The sequence below is a fragment of the Chiroxiphia lanceolata genome, chromosome 3 (genome assembly GCF_009829145.1).
Source record: "Chiroxiphia lanceolata isolate bChiLan1 chromosome 3, bChiLan1.pri, whole genome shotgun sequence".
Lineage (NCBI taxonomy): Eukaryota > Metazoa > Chordata > Aves > Passeriformes > Pipridae > Chiroxiphia > Chiroxiphia lanceolata.
The window spans coordinates 29,526,876-29,548,337 of record NC_045639.1 but is presented as its reverse complement, the minus strand read 5'-3'; the positions used below and the strand labels follow the sequence as shown (position 1 = coordinate 29,548,337).

The 21,462-nt window shown below is 40.0% G+C and overlaps 1 protein-coding gene across 3 annotated transcripts in view; it reads right to left on the bottom strand.

The window, feature by feature from the left end:
- The window catches only part of LRFN2 (leucine rich repeat and fibronectin type III domain containing 2), a 156,485-nt gene that overhangs the window by 34,011 nt on the left and 101,012 nt on the right, over positions 1 to 21,462 (bottom strand). For all 3 annotated transcript variants that reach the window (XM_032684349.1, XM_032684348.1, XM_032684350.1), the window contains one exon: positions 4,405 to 5,797. In XM_032684349.1, coding sequence (XP_032540240.1) covers positions 4,405 to 5,777 — 1,373 coding nt within the window. In that variant the 5' untranslated portion in view covers positions 5,778 to 5,797. The remainder of the gene's footprint in view (positions 1 to 4,404; positions 5,798 to 21,462) is intronic.

Genomic DNA, 21,462 nt, shown 5'->3' with positions numbered 1-21,462 from the left:
TGTCCCGATCTCCCACAGCAGGAAGTAGAGAGACTTTGCATGATGCTATCAGATATCTCATTGTTTTCTCCGTCCCAGTGTAAATCCTTATTTCGGGAAAAACTGACCACCCTTCCCCAGTATAATCTTGCTTATTGGAAATATCAAATCCCTTTTCCCCCAAATGTAAAAACTGGATCCAAGAAATGTAAATCCATTTTTCCTCTTATGTCACCCTGTTACTGGAAATGTTAATAGATTGTGGAATCCCCTGTTTGGAATAACCCAACCTTCTCACTAACATGGAAGCCCCTGAGACCCTTAAATGGCACTTGCGTGTTCAACAAATCATTCCAGCTTTTTCCCCCATAGCTGGGATTGTCATAGTTTTATTAGACTGTTACAGACACCTGCTGGACATGAGGAGGTTTTGTAACATGACCAACAATTTCCATTTTCTCCATCTGGGTTTGAATACCATGAAATTGAACAGGACAATTAAGGAGAGTGAAGAGAAAAGGAAATTTAGAATCAATAAGCAACAAAAATCAGAAAAGAGAAAGAATGCAAATTAAAACAAAACAAAATAAATAAACAAACAAAACCAAAACAACCCCCCAAAAAAACCAAAACCAACCAACCAACCAAAAAACAAGAAAAGCAAGTAGAAAACAAACAAACAAAAAAAAAAATACAGAAAACATAACAAGTTTTCCTCTCACTCTTCCTACAAAGAGAGTAATCCTAGTTCTGTTCCAGGTGAAAAAATATTATCTTGACATTAGGATTAGAAAAAACAGTGCAAGGACTAGTCAGAGAGAAAGAAAGAGTCCACTGGGAGCACACATAGATCAGTAAAGTGATGGTGTTTGCCTGTGTGGGACACACATCTCCTGCACAGGCCCCTGTTGCAGGATCTTTTTCAATAGGAGCAGAGGTCAAGGCACGAAAGAAGTTCTGAGATACCACTAAGAACTAAGTGCATGCTCCACTAAATAGAGTATGTTCCCTTCTCCTAATGATGTGGTAAAGATAATACAGCATGTCACATCTGGGCAGCCTCAGGCTATTGATTTGGTGTCCATGTTAGGGTAGCTGTTGTCTTTGCAATTTGACATTGACCAAGCTGCCTCTGGGACCTGCAGAAGCTATGACTCTCTTCCTCTAGCTTCTCCTTCACTCTCTGGGAAACTGTGTGGAACGGAATTTTGATCCAGGACCTGCTCATTAGATCAGTATCAGAAACACGCATTCTAAATGCATTGAAAGTCATCAAAACAGGCTACTAGCTTCAGCAAAGGCCCTGAGATAGCAAATACAAGTGAAAGTCAGACGGGGAAGCAGACAAAGAATGCTCCTCCTGCTAATTGTCATTCTAATGGCACTGATATATCCAAAGCCAAACTTCAGATTCTGGTACAATTTCAGCTCCGTGTGAGCAGGATGCCCAACAGAGAACACTTGCCACTATCTCTCAAACCTTGAATTCTCATGGAGCCATTGTCCCCTTAACACCATCTACAGCTCTGGTGGAAGACCACAGTTAGGATGGAAAGGGGAATCACTCTGGTGTCTTGGGTAATGATCAGGAGAGATGGGGCTCACATCAATGGGTAGGGGAGAACTTCTGCTTTCATTCTTTCAGTATTTGTACATTGTTCATGAAAAATTCTTAGCAGAGAATGCGGCAAATTTCTTTCTCTTGTGCATATGTTTCTTACTAGCAGGATTCCTTCAAGCTGAGCATAGACAATGTGTCTCAGTCCTGATATACTGACTATCTTAGCATGTATTAAGTGTTCATCATTTTAGCAGCTAAGCAGTGTCACGTCCCATTTAGCACATACAGAGCATTTTATAAAGCAGAGCACTGTAGAAATCCTTTTCCCTTAGGTTTTTCTACACGCTCATTGCAGTGATATGCATCGGACCACTTAAAGCAAAACAGATTTAGTTAATTAACTCTAAGGGACTGAGTGGTTCCCTGACTGGAAGTCGTAAGAACTGGTTTTGATATTATGAGTACCATTGATTAACTCTCAGATGCTGGACAATCACTTCATCTTTCTATGCTTCATTTTTCCCTGTGCAAAATGTAGAGAAATAAAATTTGTTTTCTTTGGTGAAGTGCCTTTGAGAGCTGTGAATGAAAAGAGTTATGCATCATCAATGAATCATCAAAAAGGCCTGATGGGAGATTATAGAAATAGCACTTTCCTCACTGCTTCTGAAAAACAAGTAAAGCAACAAAGGGCCAAATCCTCACTGAGAGGAAGCATTGGAGATGGGATAAAAATTTAGAGTTGCCTGACACCTTGACAGCCACTTGTTCCTCTAGACCAGGCTGGTAAGATAGCATCTTTCTGTCATTTCTGTCCATGAAATGGACAATTCTCGTCCACTCAACTACTAGACAGCATGTCTTCCCTTCTGCATTGTTTGGTTTTTTTACCTGGCCATCCTCCTCCTCTGAAAATGGACACGTGCAACCACTTCCAACACCTGACGCTCTTTCTGGTTGCAGAGATATTCCTGCAAACATATGACTATACACATCCTTCAGAGTACTTTTCAGCCTTACAGATGTTAAACACTGGTGAGGTTTTGCCAAAAGCATTGCCTTGGGAAAAAAATGGAACTGGTATGTTTTCTTTCATTCTAATTATAATTCCCTATCATTATCTAGTGTTATCCTTTCATTCTACTTAACGCCATATAGTTGCAAGTCCCAAAGCTAACACACAGGTTCCATTATTCCGCTGTTCCACTTTGCTCTGTAGCCAGAGCAAAGCAAATAATGTCCACTTGTTAATTGATTTGATTATTTCAGCATATTTTTATAACTGAGGAATGGAAGTGGACAGAACTGAATTTCCTCAGATTATTTTGGTATTTTTAATAAATATTCTTTAAAAAATTGTTCTTTGGACTTGATGGTCAATATTCTTAATTTTGACAATGAATGAGTGAATATGGAGTAGCTAAATAAATTACCTTATTCTTTCTGTTCTACAAGTGATTCAGATAAAAGTACTGCACAAACATTCAGCTATGAAGAAACTTTAAAACTGGATTTTATTGTAAGAGAAGGGTGACGGAAAAATGACATATGAACATTTACTACCTCTTATTTTGAGGTAGTAAAATTATATTTCCTCATGGTAAAGAAAATTATACTATGGTAAAGAATAAAATAACAAGGCCTGTTGTGGGATCTGGAGGCTGGGTACTGTGACTTGATGTGTGCCTCAGCTCTCCCTGATAGGCAGTAGGAGAAGGACAGAGTAGCCAGCAGGTAATAACAGCAAGCCTCCAGAGGAAGTCAATGGTAATAACAGCAAGCCTACAGAGGAAGTCAATGGCTTTGAGTGTGTATTGGCCACAGTTTATACTCAAATTAGAGTCAAACCTTAAAACCCATTATTCCTCTACCAAATCCAATTTTTCTTCAGTGCTTCAGGATGCTTGGTGTGTTTGGCTCTACTTTTCCATGAGATTCTGGCTTCTGCTGGTAGCTCACATACAACCAAAGAGAGACTTCATTTCAATGTATCTGATAGTCCTTCCTTTGCAATTAAAAGAAAGGAAAGGGTGGTTTCTAGGGATTCATCACTAGCATGAAGATACTATGTCAATGATTCTTATAATATAGAAGGAAAAACCAGTAATGCTGTTTTCCTGTACTGTTCCTACACATTTTTAATCTCTAAAATTTATTGTTGTTTCTCTACAAGAGCAATTCTTGCTTTACATCATTAAAAGTCAGAGGGTTTGTAGAACTGGAGGAACATAAGGAACATTTAGGGCTTGCATCTGAAATTATATCTATCTCTTCTTGCACTTAATATTGTATAAAACATTAATACAAAGTTGTCAGCCATTACAGTTGTGTAAAACACTTCTTAGTGAATTAAAAAATGAGGTCTTTTTATACAGGTGAAAAATCTCTTGTTAACAACCCCAGATCTTAAATCACAGAGTAATTAGAGTCTGTGTTATGGGTAGACAGCATAAACTTCCTCCCACATCGCTTCCTCTCTCAGTAGTGTGTTTCAATCCCACCTACAGGAGGTGGAAAGGGAAATTTCTGACTTCTAGTCTTCAAGTATTCCTTTCTTTCTTATGCCTAGTAAGGAGTCTACTAACTGCAGTACTATTTTTTCCTTAATTGGAAATTTCACTGAAAACAGCTGTTGTTAGACAATGAATACTACAGAAATTTGTAGTGTATTACTTTGGCAGAAAAGCAATGAACAGACAACAGGCAAACTGACAGATGTAACTTAAATTTGTCAGACACTACTAATGCTACTGGTGACAGTGCTATCTCACTTCAAAGTCAAATCAGTGACCTAGCAGTAAAAGAATCTATATACTGATTTCTGCCCCCTTGTCATCATCAGAGGACCAAACAACTGCATTTACCTGTAGATCAGGACTTCATCATCTGAGCAGTTATACTGCAGCTGATACATTTTTACCCGAGGGGCCGACTTGCTCACTGTCCACTTGACCAAAGCTGAGGTAGTGGTCACATCTGACACCAGGACAGCCCTTTCTGGTGGGCCTTTTGTTTCCCCACGATTTGACTTGGTGGAGCTGGTGATGTCAGAGAGCCTGGATTTCGGGGGAGCTGATCGACCTGTGCCATTGCTGAGATGGGGAAGCTGAACAATTGAGAGTTCAATTGTTGCAGTGGACTCTCCAGCAGCATTGGCTGCTATGCATGTGAAAGTTCCATAATCCTTGGAGGTGGTGATGAGTATATCTAAGGTACCATTGTCATAGACAGCTGTCCTCGAAGAGTTTCCGATCAGACGGTCATCAGGGGCTACCCAGTGAATGATGGGAGTGGGATCCCCAATGGCTTTGCATTTCAGCGTAGCAGTTTGCCCTTCTAAAACCAGAAGCTTGTGAGTATGTTGTGTGATAAGGGGAGGCTCACAAACAAATTCTTCTTCCCGTACGTACCAGAAGTACCTTCCCTTTAGACCTGGAGGAGAAGCACAAGTTTCCATATCATCATCTCTGTCAAGTCGCCTTAACCACAGTAGCTCACAGTTGCAATGCAGTGGATTGCCCCCAAAGCTGAGAGACAAAGGTGGAGAAAACGGGGTAACGGCTAATGGAATTACTTGAGATCTGGCAAATATAGGGTCAGGGGGGAGCTTCTGCAGTCTGTTGGATGTTAGATCCAACCGGGCCAGTTTCTGAAGATCTGCAAATGTCCCCTCTGTTATATAATCTATCAGGTTGTGATCTAAACTGAGCTGGTGCAAGTTTATCATCTTTCTTATAGATTCCCATGGAATGCTTCGGAGGTTATTGTAGGAAAGGTCTAAGTCTTCCAATGTCAGCAAAAAATCCTCAAAGGCTTCATCAGAAATGCTGCTTAGCTGGTTGTTGTTTAAAATCAAATGCTGAAGGTTAATTAAACCTCTCAAAATATCCTCTCCAATGTCAGGCAGTCTGTTGCTGTCCAGATGTAAAGACCGAAGGCTCTCCAAGTCGGTGAAAGAGTAGGGCTGTATGTAACTGATGGTGTTTCTGGACAAAGTAAGGTCAACAAGTCCAGACATATTGGCAAAATCTTGTCGGCTGATATTAATAATAAAGTTACCCCCAAGACGGAGTTCAACAGTCCTTCGATCTATGTCCAGTGGCACAAAAAGGAGACCCTTGGAGGGACACAAAGTCCCCAGTGACTCAGACAGGTTCTGGCAGACACAATATTTGGGACAAGCATTGACTGTGACAGCCATTCCAAACACCAGGATGCTGCAGAACAATTTTTCCATTGTAAATCACGCAACAGTACCTGAAAGAAATGAATAGAGTTACAAGGAATATCAACAGTTATGATATAAATAAGTTTCCTCTTACGTTTTGCCTAACATCTACCTCCAGCAAGACTTTGCAGTGACTCCTCTCAGTAGTCACACCTAAAGGCATCAGGACTTCAGGATGTGAAGGATAAATGTTATAGAAATATGTTTCTCCAGATAAAGTATTTTTTTCTACAGAAAAAAAGAGGTGAGTTTGGTTCCAAATCTGAACAGGATAGGAATTGCTAGTCCTTATGCCTGGTAATAGGGTCTCATGACTGCCTATTTTCTAGTTACAGCATTATAATTTTTATTGAGTGGCTGGTAGTGAACAAATCCCATCATCAGATTGCATGGCTTACTAAAAATCCTGAAAGATTTCATTTGGAGTACTGTCTGCTTCTTTGAGGGTAGGAGCTAGAAATGTTACGTATAATCATTACTTACTGCTGCAAAATAATGAGGAATTAGTCTTAGGGTTGAAGCAGCTGATTTTATGGATAAAAATAACTGCATTTTTTCCCCATCAGTAATGTGGTTAATAATGACAACGTAATTATCTGACCAGTTCTGGGGCAGGTCACTTGCCCACACATAATAAAATTAATGATAGACAGTACAGGAAGAAGAAATTACGTGCACGATTGTCACCTGGATTCACCTGTGCTCAGCCAACCTATGGAAAGGATGACCGCAACTAGCTCCAAAGAGAATGGATCCAGGGGAAATCTGTGCTACATTAGTCTCCTGGCAAGATTTTTGACAATTTCGTGCTCTCAGACTGCAATTCTCTTGTCGTAGTGACAGCGAAGCTCTTGCCTGCCTCCATGGCCCTTCCTTGCATCCTGCCCCATTCATCTTTGCACCACTATTTCCTTTTTTTTCAGGTCTCACATGCTTTTCCAGCTTGAACTGTAAGGTATCTGTCTTTGAAGAATAAACTAAATGTATTAACAGCCTGGTCCACAGGGCCAGTTGTGACTGGGAAAAGTCGCAGCCCTGCTTCGGGTTTGGGAATATCTACTTACACAGGTTTGCTGCCATTCTTCCACATGTGCAGGACATGGGTAATCTTGCTTTCTTTCTGTCTCTCCCTTTCACAGACCGTGCTATCAAGCAGGGCTGAGGAATGGGTTGATCATTCGTTTCTAACCCTCATTCTCCTTCTAAATAAAGCAGCAGGGAGACAAAGAGCTATATTTTTGTAAAGGATCCCTCAGGCTTTTTTGCTAAGATGGTGTGCTCTAGTCTCCAAGACCCTCACCTGTGGCAGTAGCTACAGGCATAATTCAGCTTGTAGTATTCAACAAAGCCATTTTGTCTCTCTTTAACCTACATCCACCACATAAACTTGCATTACTACCCTTGGTCTTTGGTATATGACATATCCCTTCTCAATCATGCAGTGCTCATAGGTTTAGGAGTTTTTTTGCACTTGTGTTTCAAGAGATGTCATGGCACAATGAGAGATAAGACACCCTTGTGTTAATTGATCGTCCCTGTAACGCCTAATCAGGGTATGCCAGAAAGTCACCAGTGCCTAAGCTGGTTCTTAACTGCTATACATATGATGGGATAACTCCAATGATTAGTGCTCTGAGGCCACTCAAACTCATCTGTCACAAAAAACACACTTCACAAAAAAGTTGCATCACAATTATTTGCACTCCATCACACATCTAAAATGACAGTTATGCAGACTTTTTATAATAATTAAAAGAAATTATAAAAGGTATTAAACTCCCAGTAATACACACCAAATACAAAACAAAATCTATTAGTAGTAATTTTTAAAAAACTCTTTAAACAGGTCTTGCTCTACTTTCTTGTGAAAGGAATGAAAACTGGGGCCCAGTGTTTGGGACTCTGACTAAAGGTTCCCAATCTCTCCACTGGGTAAGATGGTTTGGTATCTCCTCTCTAGAATACATGAGATGAGTCAGAAAAAGTAGCTGTAGAAATGAAAGATACTATGAGTACTGAACAATGTACAGTATGATCTTTACGGCAAGGTTTTCCGCATGATGTGATGATAGTAACTATATATGGCTATTACTATTTCATAGGGGAGGAAACGACTAAAGCATATGTTTGCTGAACTTTGCAAACAAGATGAAAGCCCACTGCTTGTTGGGCATCCTTCTAGAAAGGATGGCTTGAGAAGAGTAATCTTACCTCCAATAGTAAATAAAAGGCTGCTGAACAAAATGTTTGGAGATTAGCAAATGCGTTATTGATGCAAATCTGTGGAATACTTAGCAATGAACTATAAATAAGCCTTATGTTATTATCAATTGGTAGTTTGCTAACAGGCAATTGGTTTTTTCAATCTTAATTATAATTGTGTTCTGCAACTTTAATTTAGTGTATTACCCTACCAACTGAAATGATAAACAAAAAGAAGTTTAAAAGGAGGAGAAATAGATACAGTTAATTAGTAATAAGCCCTTTCATAGCTTCTCCCTCATCTACATTCCCACCCTCTGAATATCTATTCAAAAACGTGAATGCACACTTACGACAGCAGTGTCTCCTCTAAGTGTCTCAGTTCTCTAACCATGTTTTTTCCGGATGCTGTTAAATATCACAGTGCTTTGGGGAGACAGTCAACTCTGAGCATCAGAGTGAAATGCATTTATGAAAAGAAAAAAAAATGAGGGGCAGAACAGAAGTTAATTACATAAAATAGGGACTGAAGCACCGAGAGGAGGATGTGAAGAAGGAGGCCTAAAAGGCAAAGTAAACCCTGATGGGGAAACCATCTGCGAATGGCTTGAAAGCACATCATCTGCCCGTGTGTGCTTGCACGTGTGCATGAAAAAGACACAGAGTGCAGCATGTGCTTTTACCAGCAAGAGGCAAAATCAGTAAAAGCCTTACAGGGATGGAAATATCATGGCCACTGTCATTCCAGTAATTGAATACATTTGAAAGTATTAATGTAAATATTGTTTGTTCACAGAGGAAATGTCTATCCTTTGTGATCTTTTGCTAGCATCATTATTTCAAGCTTCTGAGCCTTGAGTGTTTCTGAAATGTAAACCTGAAGTGAACAGTTTACAACACAACAAAAAAGGTATGAACCCAAAGGACTACTTGTAGGACATTGGAGACAAAAAATTGCACAGAGCTCCTTAAGGAGAACTCATCGGGGGTTTCCATAGGACAAATGGTTTTCCTTTTTCTCTCTGGAAAGACAAAGCACTTGGGCCAAAGATGAGGTACGAATTCAAAGAATAATAGAATGGTAAAATGGTTTGGGTTGGAAGGGACCTTAAAGATCAATTAGTTTCAACCTCCCTCCCATGGGCAGGATCACCTTTCACTAGACCAGGTGGCTGAGAGCCCCATCCAACCTGGCCTTGAACACTTCCAGGGGTGGTTCCAGGGAATACTACACTTCTTGAGTCTGCACAATTATAATAACATCTTTTAAAATCTAAACCCTCCCACGAAATCAAGGTAATTTCTAGCTGTCAAGGGGGTGGATTTGTAATATTATTATTTTTTTTTCAGTTCTGGTAATTTTCATATAAGACATATTATAAAGTGTCAAGTTAAGGGTCTGCTTTTGCTGACCAGTTTTCTCACCTTGTTCGCAAAATGTCTTGTAACCTGCAACATCAAGAATTTTATAGGCTGCTAATGGCAGTCTTGTGATAAGCTCACCATTCTGATTTACATTTTAAAGGTATCTATCAGCCTGATAAAGTATACTTCTCACAGCTAGTCAGTGAATCTGGAAGAGTTCCTGTCTCAGCCCAAGATGAAAAATAGCCCCTTTAGTCCTCTTAGAACAAGGATTGGTATGAATTAATATGTGCAAGAGCCATAAACCTTGGTGTTTTGTATTCAAATTTTCCTCATAATGATACAAATTCTGGGATTTGGCATCTCATTTCAGCAATGTCTCCAAGGCATTTTTTAATTCTATATTCATTGAACTTTACATATAAATTCCAATAACCTTTGCACCAAGTACAAGGTAACCGTCAGAAAAATATGCTGCACCATACAGGCTGGGAAAAAAAGAGACTAAAAAAAAAAGAAGAGGTGGATGGGTAGTGGTTCTGATTCTACTGTCTTCAAGTACCCTGGGACACAGTTTCCAGGGACGGTACCTTTCTAATATACCTTTCTTCATTTTTTTTAGGTGCTGTGGAGGAACTGAATTTTCTTTTCTGGGAGCTTCTCTTTTCCTCATTCTTAACGTACTCTTATCTCTGTCTTAAGTGAACTTATGTTAATAGGAAACCTAACCCCCAGATGTAGAGCTTGACTGCCCTTGAAGTAGTCCTAGTTTGGTAGTATTTAGGAAGAGTTAGACTGTAGAGGCAGATGTGTGTACATGAAGATTTTCATTTTCACAGTGGTTTTGATCCAGAAGAAAAATAATATATTTGTAGCTTCTCTGGCAAAGATGTGGACCTCTGGCTGCTGGACAATATGTCTGTCTAGTGGCTTTAGTTTCCCTAGAGCACTAATATCCTAGAACGTGCTTACATCCTAGGTCCTAGGAAATGCAGCAAGATATGTTAAGTCCGGAAGAAACCAGGTGTAGGCCTGTTAGATCCCACCTGACTTTTACTAGTTCTTTGCTGAAATGAAGACACCATCATAAGCCATTCAGTGTGAAGAAATGTCTAAAATTAGCCAAGCTTCTGAGATTCATTTTGTGAGAAAATAAAACTTAGTGAACACATTCTGTGTACTTCCAAGCATCTGCTTGTCTGGCACTTACCCACAATACATTTGGGACATTTTCATCACTTCAGATAAAGTCTGAAGTGCAGAAGCCTCAGAAATATTTACTAGTCACACTTTTCAAGAATATAGAATATAATAAGTTTCATGAAAGCAGAGAAAAGAGACTTCATTAGCTTTATTAGACTTCTGCAAAGGAAATTATGCATCTTCTTGTTGGACATCAAAGTATCCACATGGAAGACAGTCATTATTAATATCCTGGCTACTGAAAAGACTTTAACCCAAGTTCAGCCTTTTTAGACATGACGTAGTCCACTCTGCTATTAAAATGCTCTGAGCTCTACAGTGTCTAATAAGCTGTAAACTCATTCTACAGTCATAACACAATTCAGGACTAGGCCAGACAGGGACACACATCCTTTGGAAGTCAGACTTTCTTCTAGTTTCCACCCAAAGGGTATAGGTGCCACTATATCTTTATAACTAATCGCTAGCCCTTGTCTGATCTGGCATCATGCCACTTGAAGCTTGAACTCTAAAGCCTCCATGCACACACAGAGAACAGAGCAAAAGAAATATGGGCCTAAAATTACACTTAGTAATTAGCCTAAATTTCTTGTGCTGCAGAAGATGGAAATTTTTATTTTAGAACGATATTTATCTTCAATGCCAAGGTCAGTTTCACTTGTATCTGTCTTGAAGCTTATGGTTCAATTTTTAATTGCTGTGCTGGTAGTAACTAAATTAATATGGCCCTGTAGAATGAATCCAATAGGCATGCTTGATTTACTCACTCATTAAATATTGTGGTACTTTAGCTAAATACCTACACGAAACGCATCATTTCCAAATGAAAAGGTTACATCTCAGAAACATTAGAAGCAAGTATTTTGAATGCTTCATTTAATACCTTTCCTAAAGTGGTCTGATGAAATCTGAACAATCTCACAAACAGGTTTTGTCAACAGGAACTGATACTTATCAGTGTGTAAAACTACTGGCAAAATAGAAAAAAAATATCAAGCTCTAGCCATAACTTGTGAATGATACCTTATAACCTTGTAATCATAGCCAGACTTCTGTTGACTGGTGTGATTTTACCTGTGAAAATAGCTGTACTCACATTATTCTAACTTCATTGACTAGAAAGTACAGTCTTTAGGTGCCTGATTTGTTGGGACAAAAATCTGGCTATTGATAATTCACAAAATTTACATGTGCAGCCAGTTACTTTTAAGCATACAAAAACAAACTGAAGAGAAAGAGGCCATTTAGAAAACCCAAGTTTTGGGTAGATGTTTTAGTTGTTTGGCAAGCAGACACATTTAGCTAACACTACTTGATATATGCATGTGTACTGTATTTATTTCAGCTCCATATAATGGCTCTTTTCTTCAGGGGCAAGAAGACACTATCCCTAATGGCCTGACCCAGCTGTTGAGACACTGGTGGAGGGTAAGAAGCCCCAAATCATCTGAGCAGTTACCTGGTAGCTCTCAACCAGAGAAAGAAATAACCTGTCCTCCCAGGCGTGGAGGGTGTGCTGCATCAGCAACAGATCTATCTGGTCTGGTTCCTAGAACTTTTCATTGTAGTCACATCTGAGGATGGTGATTTCCCCATGAGAAGGACGCGAAAAATGCAGAACACCATTTTCAACAGCACTAAATATAAATGTGTTGGGATGGTTTGTTTGTCTCCCCCAAACCATCTGAAGGTCCATTCATTTTTGTTTGTTCATTTAATGGTCATCAACATTTGTCTTTGTTTCCTGTTTTAATGCTGTGTGCCAATCTCCATCAGATTTTATCTGCAAAATCATGAGTCAGCTAAGCTGAGCCCTTTACTATTTTTAACCATCCAGTTCATTTATTTATCTGGTTCTTTACAGCAATACTATATTTTGCTTTATCAGTACAGCAGAGAAGTTACCAGTTATTCTGTCTCTTACTCATTTTGGGAATTCATAGAGAAGCTGCGAAGGTACTAAGCAGCAGCTCTCTCAGAGATATTGCCTATGGCGTGAAACATAAATGTCCATCAACAGATCCTATTGCTTTCTGAAAATACAACTGAAGGCCTATTCTCATGATCTGAATCCAAACCTCTCTTGGCTCTGAGCCATAACAGAAAATCCTCAGGTAACTCTTTATCCCTAGCTTACTTTAATTCTCATAAAAATCTTCATATATTCTTATTTCCTTCTACATCAAAGGAAAAAAAGGTAATTAAAATAGGGATTCTCTTCTTTATCAGGGTTTGTTACTTCTTTTTTTTTTTCAATTGACCACTCAGCCCTAGAGACAGACTCTGTCCATATTCCTTAGGAATTATTATTTATTTCAAATGCTGACTGCAGTTTTCCCTTCATATACAACCCACACGCAATTAGGCACTGGTAGGAAAACCAAGACATACATACCAAAAGATCTTTTTCTGATTTTTCTCATAAACTTAATTGGGCACATAAAGTGACATGCAAAGATTTCAAGATCCTTTGAAACACACACAAGGCAAATTTGAAGTCCACAAAAAAAAAAATCCACACTTTTCCTGAATGCCCCAAATTACGACTCCTAAGGATGTTAGCAGGGGCATTTGGTAGTAGAGGTCCCCCCTTACAGGGAATACAATTCCAATATGGTTTGTCATTGTGGTTAGCTCATGATTCAGTAAGAAATCAGCAGAGTTCTGAGAAGGAAATATAAAAACCCTGCTGTACCATTGCATGACACAACACATGGCCGCCACAGTCTCTAGGCGCTTTCATCAACCTGGTAAACCTTTTACTGTAGTTTCTCACTTTGCACTTAGTTTGGGTGGAACTAGATGTGTCTAAAAATTTCTTTTTCTAGTAACTATCACTTTTTGATTCCCACACAGGAGGACGACTCACTGTTTCTCTGGACGTCTTAACATACCCATCACTTCTACCATGTGAACAGCAGCTTCTCAAAGTTGTAGACTTTGTTGCATCTGATTATATAGTTACCTATTTCCCATCCTGTCACCGGATGGGAAAAAGAAAGAAGGTATGGACTTTTGGTGGCAATATCTGTTCTTTCATACCAGGCTCTCAAAGCACCTTAAAAGAGGCAACTTCTACCTCACTTTTATATGTGAGTAAGAAGAGTCATAATCTGCTCACCAAGTCCCTCATTGAAAACACAACTCTCGCAACTCTCTTAGTTTCTCTTTGCACAGTGATGTTCCTGTGCATAAGGTATGTCATTGTACAATTTTTTAATACAAATCTGATGTCATGGACAGTGTTTGCATAATTACATTGAAAGGAGAGACTGTGATGCTTGCGTCTCTGGGGAAGAAATATGGCCGTAATGTGAACATTAGCTCCTGGATTACCTTAGCACTATCTTAGTATGTATGCAGTCTTGGATGAGTTTCACTTAACTTCTCTTTCTCCTCTGTAACATAAGTATTGACTTCTGCCAATCAGTTGTTTGCAACATATCTGGAGACCGTGTGTGTATATAAAAACAGTTTATGGGTAAGTCTGTTGTCACGGCACAGAAAGGAAGATCACAGATAAGAGACAGCTTGTACAGCCTTTTCCCTAACTCAGTAATTTGTTTTTTATCTTCCCAAGGCTGATAGTCAACAGAAGTCGGAGGCAGTGGATGTCTGTTCATGGCTAAAGCGACTCTATCCCCTGTGCCCCATTTGCTGCTCTGAGTATCTGCAGCACAGAAGCTCCTGAAAGATATTTCTCCCGCTTTCCTGACATCTCACATTCTTCTTTTTCAAAGGCTTAACAGTAGCTCAGAGTCTCACCTTTCACCAGTAGCAAGTTCATATATAGTGGAGTACATTTCTAAATTTCCTGACTGTGAAGGAACCTTGATTAGTACAAATGAGTACACAAGGAAATGGCACCAGGAAAGCAAATGGAAAGTAAACAAAAAGCACCCCTAGTTTATTACTTTATAAAGAACAACAGTACAAGTGTATCATGACATTTCAGTCATGCTAATGAGGCTGAAGGGTTTTGCCCTTTCCAAAGGGCAACACAACTGGTGAAGGGTCCAGGGAACAAATCTTATGAGGAGCAGCTGAGGAAGATAGGGTTGTTTAGCCTGGAGAAAAGGAGTCTCAGGGAACCTTATTGCTCTCTACAACTACCTGAAAGGAAGCTGAGGTGGGAGTTGGTCTCATCTCTCAAGTATCAAGCAGTAGAACAAGAAGAAATGGGCTCAAGTGGCACCAGATGAGGTTTAGATCGGATATAAGAAAAATTTCTTCACGAAGAGGTTTGTCAAGCACTGGAACACACTGCCCAGGGAATTGGTTAAATCACCATCCCTGGAGGTATTTAAAAGACACGTAGATGTGTCACTTAGGAAGAGACTCAGAAGTGCTGGGTTAATGGTTGGACTCGGCGATCTTAAAGGTCTTTTCCAACTAAACCATTCTATGATTCCATGAATGTGCTATTCGATAGAATCATAGAATGCTTTGGGTTGGAGGGGACCTTAGAGATCATCTGGTTGTAATCTTCCTGCCATGAGCAGGGACACCTTCTACTAGACCAGGTTGCTCAAACCCCCATCCAACCTGGCCTTGAACACTGCCAGAGTTGGGACATCTACAACTTCTCTGGGCAACCTGTTCCAGTGCATAATAGTAAAGAACTTCTTCCTCACATCCAATCTAAACCTATTGTTTTTCAGTTTGAAGCCATTCCCCCTTGTCCTATCACAACAGTTCCTGACAGAGAATTCCTCTCTAGCTTCCCCATTGGCCCTCTTCAGATACTGGAAGGCTGCTATGAGGTCTCCACGCAACCTTCTTTTCTCCAGGCTGAACAAACCCAACTCTCTCAACCCGTCTTTACAGAGGAGGTGCTCTAGTCCCCATATCAACTTAGTGGCCCTCCCCTGGACTTGCTCCAACAGTTCCACATCCTTCTTACATTGGGGCCACCAGATTTGTACGCAGTATCTCAGGTGGGGTCTCACAAGAGCAGAGTAGAGGAGGAAAACCACCTTCCTCACTCAACCTGTTCGCCACACTGCTTTTGATGTAGCCCAGAATATGGTTGGCTTTATGAGCTGCAAGCTCAGTGTGAGCTTCTCATCAACCTCGGTCTTCTCTGCAGAGATCTTGCTCCAGGAAAGATGGAAAGTCTTCCAGGTTAGAGTAGAGGAAGGTGAGTGGAAGGCAAGATGAGGAAAGCTGATCTTCTGCTACACTTGCTGTGTATATTTATGAGGAAACAAAAGTCATCAATCCCGAGGGCTCTCCATATAGTATCTTTACTGGCACTAAGTCAGCAAAAAAAGAACAAGTCTCTTAAAATTAAAATGAAAGGAAAACATGCGATAAAACAAAATATATAAGACCTGAATATTTCAAATATATATTCTGCTTCACTTTGCAGTTTCTGCTCACCAACTATGCAGAGAATGACAGTCTTATCAGATAAGAGCAGCCAGATGCTATATGCTACATTTAAATTTATATTGCAAACAACAGGCTCCATCACCCAAGGATTTTCTTGTTGCATTCCTAATACTGTCTTTCTGCATGCTTTATTGTTCCTCATTTCCTTACATACTCTTTGCCTTCCAGTGTGTACCAACATACCCTGATATTTGTTTCACACATTTTTGGCTTTTCTACTTAATCTGTCTTTGACTAGTTTTCCTTTGCTTTGCCTCTAAACACTTCCTGGTTTTCAAATACCATCTCTAAAGCTGCTGTCTCATACACTCTTTGCTGTTTCTTTTGAGTTTTCTGCTGCACTCCACCCCCGCTCCTTCATTCTCTAATCATTTGATCACTGCAGTTCTTTGATGTGTGAGGCTTCCAGTTCAGGCCCAATTTAATTATGTTTTTCAGAAGACTGACCTCTCTGGTCCCAATTTGTTCAAGACATTTCCTCCATTGATCCAGGGCCAGATCCCTTTACTGCCTGTTCTAAGCTAGATTCCTGATATTAGAATCACCCATGTATTAGCACTTAAGGTCAGTTTGCATATATTAGCAGTTAATTGCACTGATTTATTTGCAATAGATGCAACACATTCTTCTCTGCCCTTAAGTCTAGATGCATTAACACAAAACCAAGGCGAAATAATTAGAGGTATTCCCATATTACAGCATATGCACTTGTTTCACTATTGATAAGCATTCTCGAAGAATAGATTGCATTTTTCAGTAAATTGCAACACAACCTAGAGGTCTATATATTTATATTTATTTTCTTGACCTGTTAGAAAAACAACAACCGACACTATTGGACTTTCCCTGCTTAAATTCTCTGTCTATCTTCCACCATTCAGGAAATAATTAGAAAGATGGTTCAAACTTTGAGGTGCAAAGTCAAATCTATGCTGTAAAGAAAGAACAAGAGTCCTGTAGAACAACTACAAAACAAAACACACTGTCTTAATGGAACCCAGAGTGGGTAAAAGCTAGCTCTGTTTATAAAATACCAGTCTGATATACATTAAAAACTCCCCCATATTAGTAACCAAACATCTGTGTTCATCAACAGAGGAGTACAAGCTTCCTATCTGCAGCAAAAAATGTTATGGAAAACTGAAACACAATTTTATTTTTTTCCCCAGGATGGGAAAACTGCAATATTCAGCCAAGAAAAGTGGGAAAAATGTCCATGGTGATTGTTACTGTTGATCGCTTTCATAGGATCTGCAGTTAGTGGAGACCCTAGAGAAGGACGCAGAGCTCAGCAACAATAACACAGTAAAGGCACTGTGCCACTGAGCTGCATGTATTCAGCAAGCATGAGGTGTGGCAAAGGTCTCTCTGAATTAGACTGAGCTAATTAAATACAGCTCTATGCTTGACAGGATCTGCAGAATGCCTCAATCCACTTTGTCCAGTTCTACCCAAGGATGATGTCACATCTAAGTAGACCAGCATGAACATGTTATCCTTGCCTGCTGCCAAAAGCTACCAGCCTGAATAAGATCAGCACAAATGTTACACTTGACCTGACTGAGAAGTGTCAAGGAAACTGAGCCTCTGGATAAAACCAGAGCTGTTTCAGGACCACAGTGTTCATTCCCCAAGGTAGGAGGCTCAAACTGCAATGGCATATCTGCTACTGTGAGACAAAAGATGCTGGCCTCCTGGAGTGAGGTGCTGGCCTGTTAATGTGAGAGCTGCTGAAATCCAGAGTGATCCTGACAGTCCCTCATTCCTTCCCATGATCATGTCAAGATGCTGCCTTTCTTATTAATGGAAGATTTTTTTGCTTCAGATGCATTTTTCAGTTTAAATATAGGAGAAAAATACTCTCCCCTCCCTTATGCTACCTGTATATTTACAACCATGTGGTGTGAGAACACAGAAATTCTTCTCAAGAGATGGATGTTCATATAAAAGAAGAGATTAAAATAATAACATAATCATAATCCATAAATAAAAAAAAAAACCACCTCTTTAATAATCACAGGTCTCAGTGATTTTCCCACATATGTTGAAATGACTCAAGAAGAGCATCTACTACTGCCACCAAGCAAATCAAAGAGTAACACTGTTCAGTTTAAGAAATATTTTATAACACTCCAACCTAACCTGGTTTCCTGATGAAACTTATCTGCTGAATACACACCCAACTCATTTTCCCACTTCTGAGTTTGCTCACAGCAAGGTCTGCAAACATATGCACATCCTTGTAATGACTCAAAATGAGAATGGGAAGGAAGTTTCCATCCTGTAGGAATTACTTCCTGCTTGACATTTTCCCACTCATGCTACCTCTTGCCTGTTGGCTCCTGGAGGACGTTCTGTATGTCTGAATTCTGGAGACTGATCTGTCCCCTCCTTTTTCTGCACTAAATTTTGAAGTCTTCTTTTTTATAACCTGTAGTTTTATAAAATGTGAGGAAGGATCTCAAGACACAGACAACTGAGTCACAGACTACTAGAAAAAGACACCAAACATGGTAAAAAGACCTCCTGTCAATGTGTATCATCATGTGACTGGGAGCTGTCTTACAAGAACATCTCAGTTCTAGTACAGAGGAACTCAGTGGTACCTGCTGACAATAAAAATAGGGATGGTATATACAGCATCTGTGACAGACCCTCTGCAGGGTGCCATTACCAGGATAGCAGTGAGTGACATTCTTTGCCAAAAAAGCATCAAATGTCTGAGTTGGCTGGAAAACCCTAAACAATCACAACAATGTAACCCCCTCTGAAAGTATTTCTTGATTTCATTCAGACAATCTTGTTTCCTTTATCTCTTTTCGATAGCTTGCTTTTCTTTGCATCTCTGACATGCACTGTAGTATACTCATGATCCCTTTCCTATTTATCAATAGCAAGGGTGTACTGTGGGCGTGTTAGATGCCAAGAAGTCTCTCATTTCCTTGGTAACAGCAAACAGTTACTAATCCACAGCAAATAAAAGTGAAATGTAATGCAGACATTGAGCTAAGGGTTAGGATGCTTGATCTCCTTTCCTGATAATTTAGTCTGTAATCTCTGTTCAGCTGCTATCCCCCTTTATGCTTTATTTTCCTCAATAACTGAAGAGAAAAATTACGTTGCCCAGGATACAGTACTGAGATTCAAAACATAATGTTCAATATAAGGGTTTAATAACACTTTAGTAATGACATATTGGGACCTAGAAAAGAGACAGCACAATAGGAAGTGTAAAATACCCATCAGCATCCACGTAGTTAATTCAGCTGCAAACCACATTTATGCTGGTGTGTACCACAAACACAGAGCAGAAGCAGGCAGCAGACATAGCAGTTAATGCACAGAGCAAGACCAGAAACTCTGCTGGGAGGTCTGCAATGGTGGTGACACACAGCAGGGAACACTCTCCAGAACCCATTGCAGCAACTATTCCAAGTACATCAGAGACCTCCCTTCAGACCAGTGTTCCAAAGGACAATGCAGCTCTGCACATCTGGGACTGCAGAGGTGCCTCGGACCTCATGGTGGGACTGGGGCTAAATGGGCTCTTTGCCCACAGGTGTATGCTGCTGAAGGGCCTGCCGTCTCCAAGGGATGGAGCTGCAGGGGAAGGACAGCAGACTAGACAGCATCAGAAATTATGAGAAAGAGATCAAATGGATCTTTTCCAAGACTGCAGGTACAACAACCTAAAGCCCCAGCTGTGCCAATGAATGGTCAACCATCTGGGAAATAGCTTTGCATAAAAGGACCTGGGAATCCTGGTGGACACTCAGTTGAATGTGCATCTGAAATATGCCTTTGTGGCAAAGAACAGCAACAGCCTTCAGGTAAAGTGTTGCCAGCAATTTGAGGGAGGCTGTCCTTCCCCTGTACTCAGCACTGATGAGACACTTCTTTACTGCTGGGTCTAATCTTGGTCTCCTGAGGGCAAAAGACATATGGGTAGATGGCAGTAAGTTCAGAGAAGGACCATAAAGATGAATAAGGGGCTGGAGGCACTCTGCTATAGAGACTGAGATAGCTGGGACTGTTCAGCCTTGAAAAGGTTTAGGGGGAGTCTTATCAATGTGTACAAATACCTAATGAGAGGGAATAAAGAAGATGGAACCAGAGTCTTTTCAGTTGTTTCCACTGACAGGACAAGAGGAAATAGGCACAAATTGAAATACAGTAAATTTCACTTAAACACAAGAAAATACTTTTTTTACCGTGAGGGCAGTTAAACACCAGAATGAGTTTCCTGGAGAAATAAAGGAGTCTCCATCCTAGGATATGTTCAATCCTGACTGAACATGGCCCTGGCCAACCCGTCTTACCTGACCCTGCTTTGAGCAGGCAGGTGGACTTAATGATCTCCCAAGGTGTCTTCCAAACTCAAGTATTCTGTGGTGTAGATGGGTTGCATATTTTTACGTTACTTATCTAAAGGGTATTCTTGATCTCAGTGCAGAGGTAAAACAGCTTCTGCCCTTGCACTGTCTACAACACTACCTCTCCTGCAACTTTGAGCATAATGAAGCCAAGTAACCAGCGATTTCTGCAATAATGAATTCTATTCACAAGGAAATTAATTTCTAATGAAGATGATTCTGCCAAATTGGCTCTTATTATAGCAAATACCTCTTTCCAGACCACAAGCTAATGATTTCCCTCATCCATCACACTTTGCAGTCTTGGCTTAGGTACCATGCATTGCTGAGAACAGTCAACATTCATGGATCAATATTCCATATACAAAGTGGGGTCAGATTGGACTGGTTGATAAATTATGGAAAACCCATTGCTAGAAATCAATCCTTTGTCAAAATGACTGAGAATGATTGCAACTGAATGATGATTAGGGAAGCAAGGATCTTAGACTTTCCCTTTCAAGATTATTGCCCACTTAAATCAACTGAAATTACAAATTTTTTTACTCCCCCCCCCCTTAGTTTTTTCAGGTAAATTGTGGCAGCAATTGAGGTCATCATGTCACTTTTTCCTATGCCTATTGTAGAAAGTGGGGGGATGGATCAAGGCAAGGAAACTTGAGCTCATCACTCTAAGTAGAGAAACTGAAAACACTGATAAAATAGGCTTTGCTATGACACAGAAACAAAAGAAGGGTAGGCAGTTCAATCTCTCTGACATGTCCTGGCTTTCTGTCTTTCCTGGCTTGATGGTACTGCACAGCAATGTACCTTGCCCGAACATGCAAATTTTCTCTGGTAAAAGGTGAAGACTAAAGATCCTTTGGAATAGTGCATTTTAATGTCTTCCCAAAAAAAGTGTTGAATATAATATGGTTATAAATACAATGTAAGGAATTAAAAAATTTAAAGAAAAGCTCCATTCCCAGAAATATAGATGTATGTCTGTCACCATGTAAAGAGCCTCAGAATACAGGGGTGACACAAACAAGGTCAGAAAACAGACTGAACCTAGCATAATATGGAAATATTTCCCTCAAGTATCATATCTTCCATTAGATCACAGCTCATGTTGAAGAACATGGTGAGACACTACAATGAAAAATGATAGAGGAGAG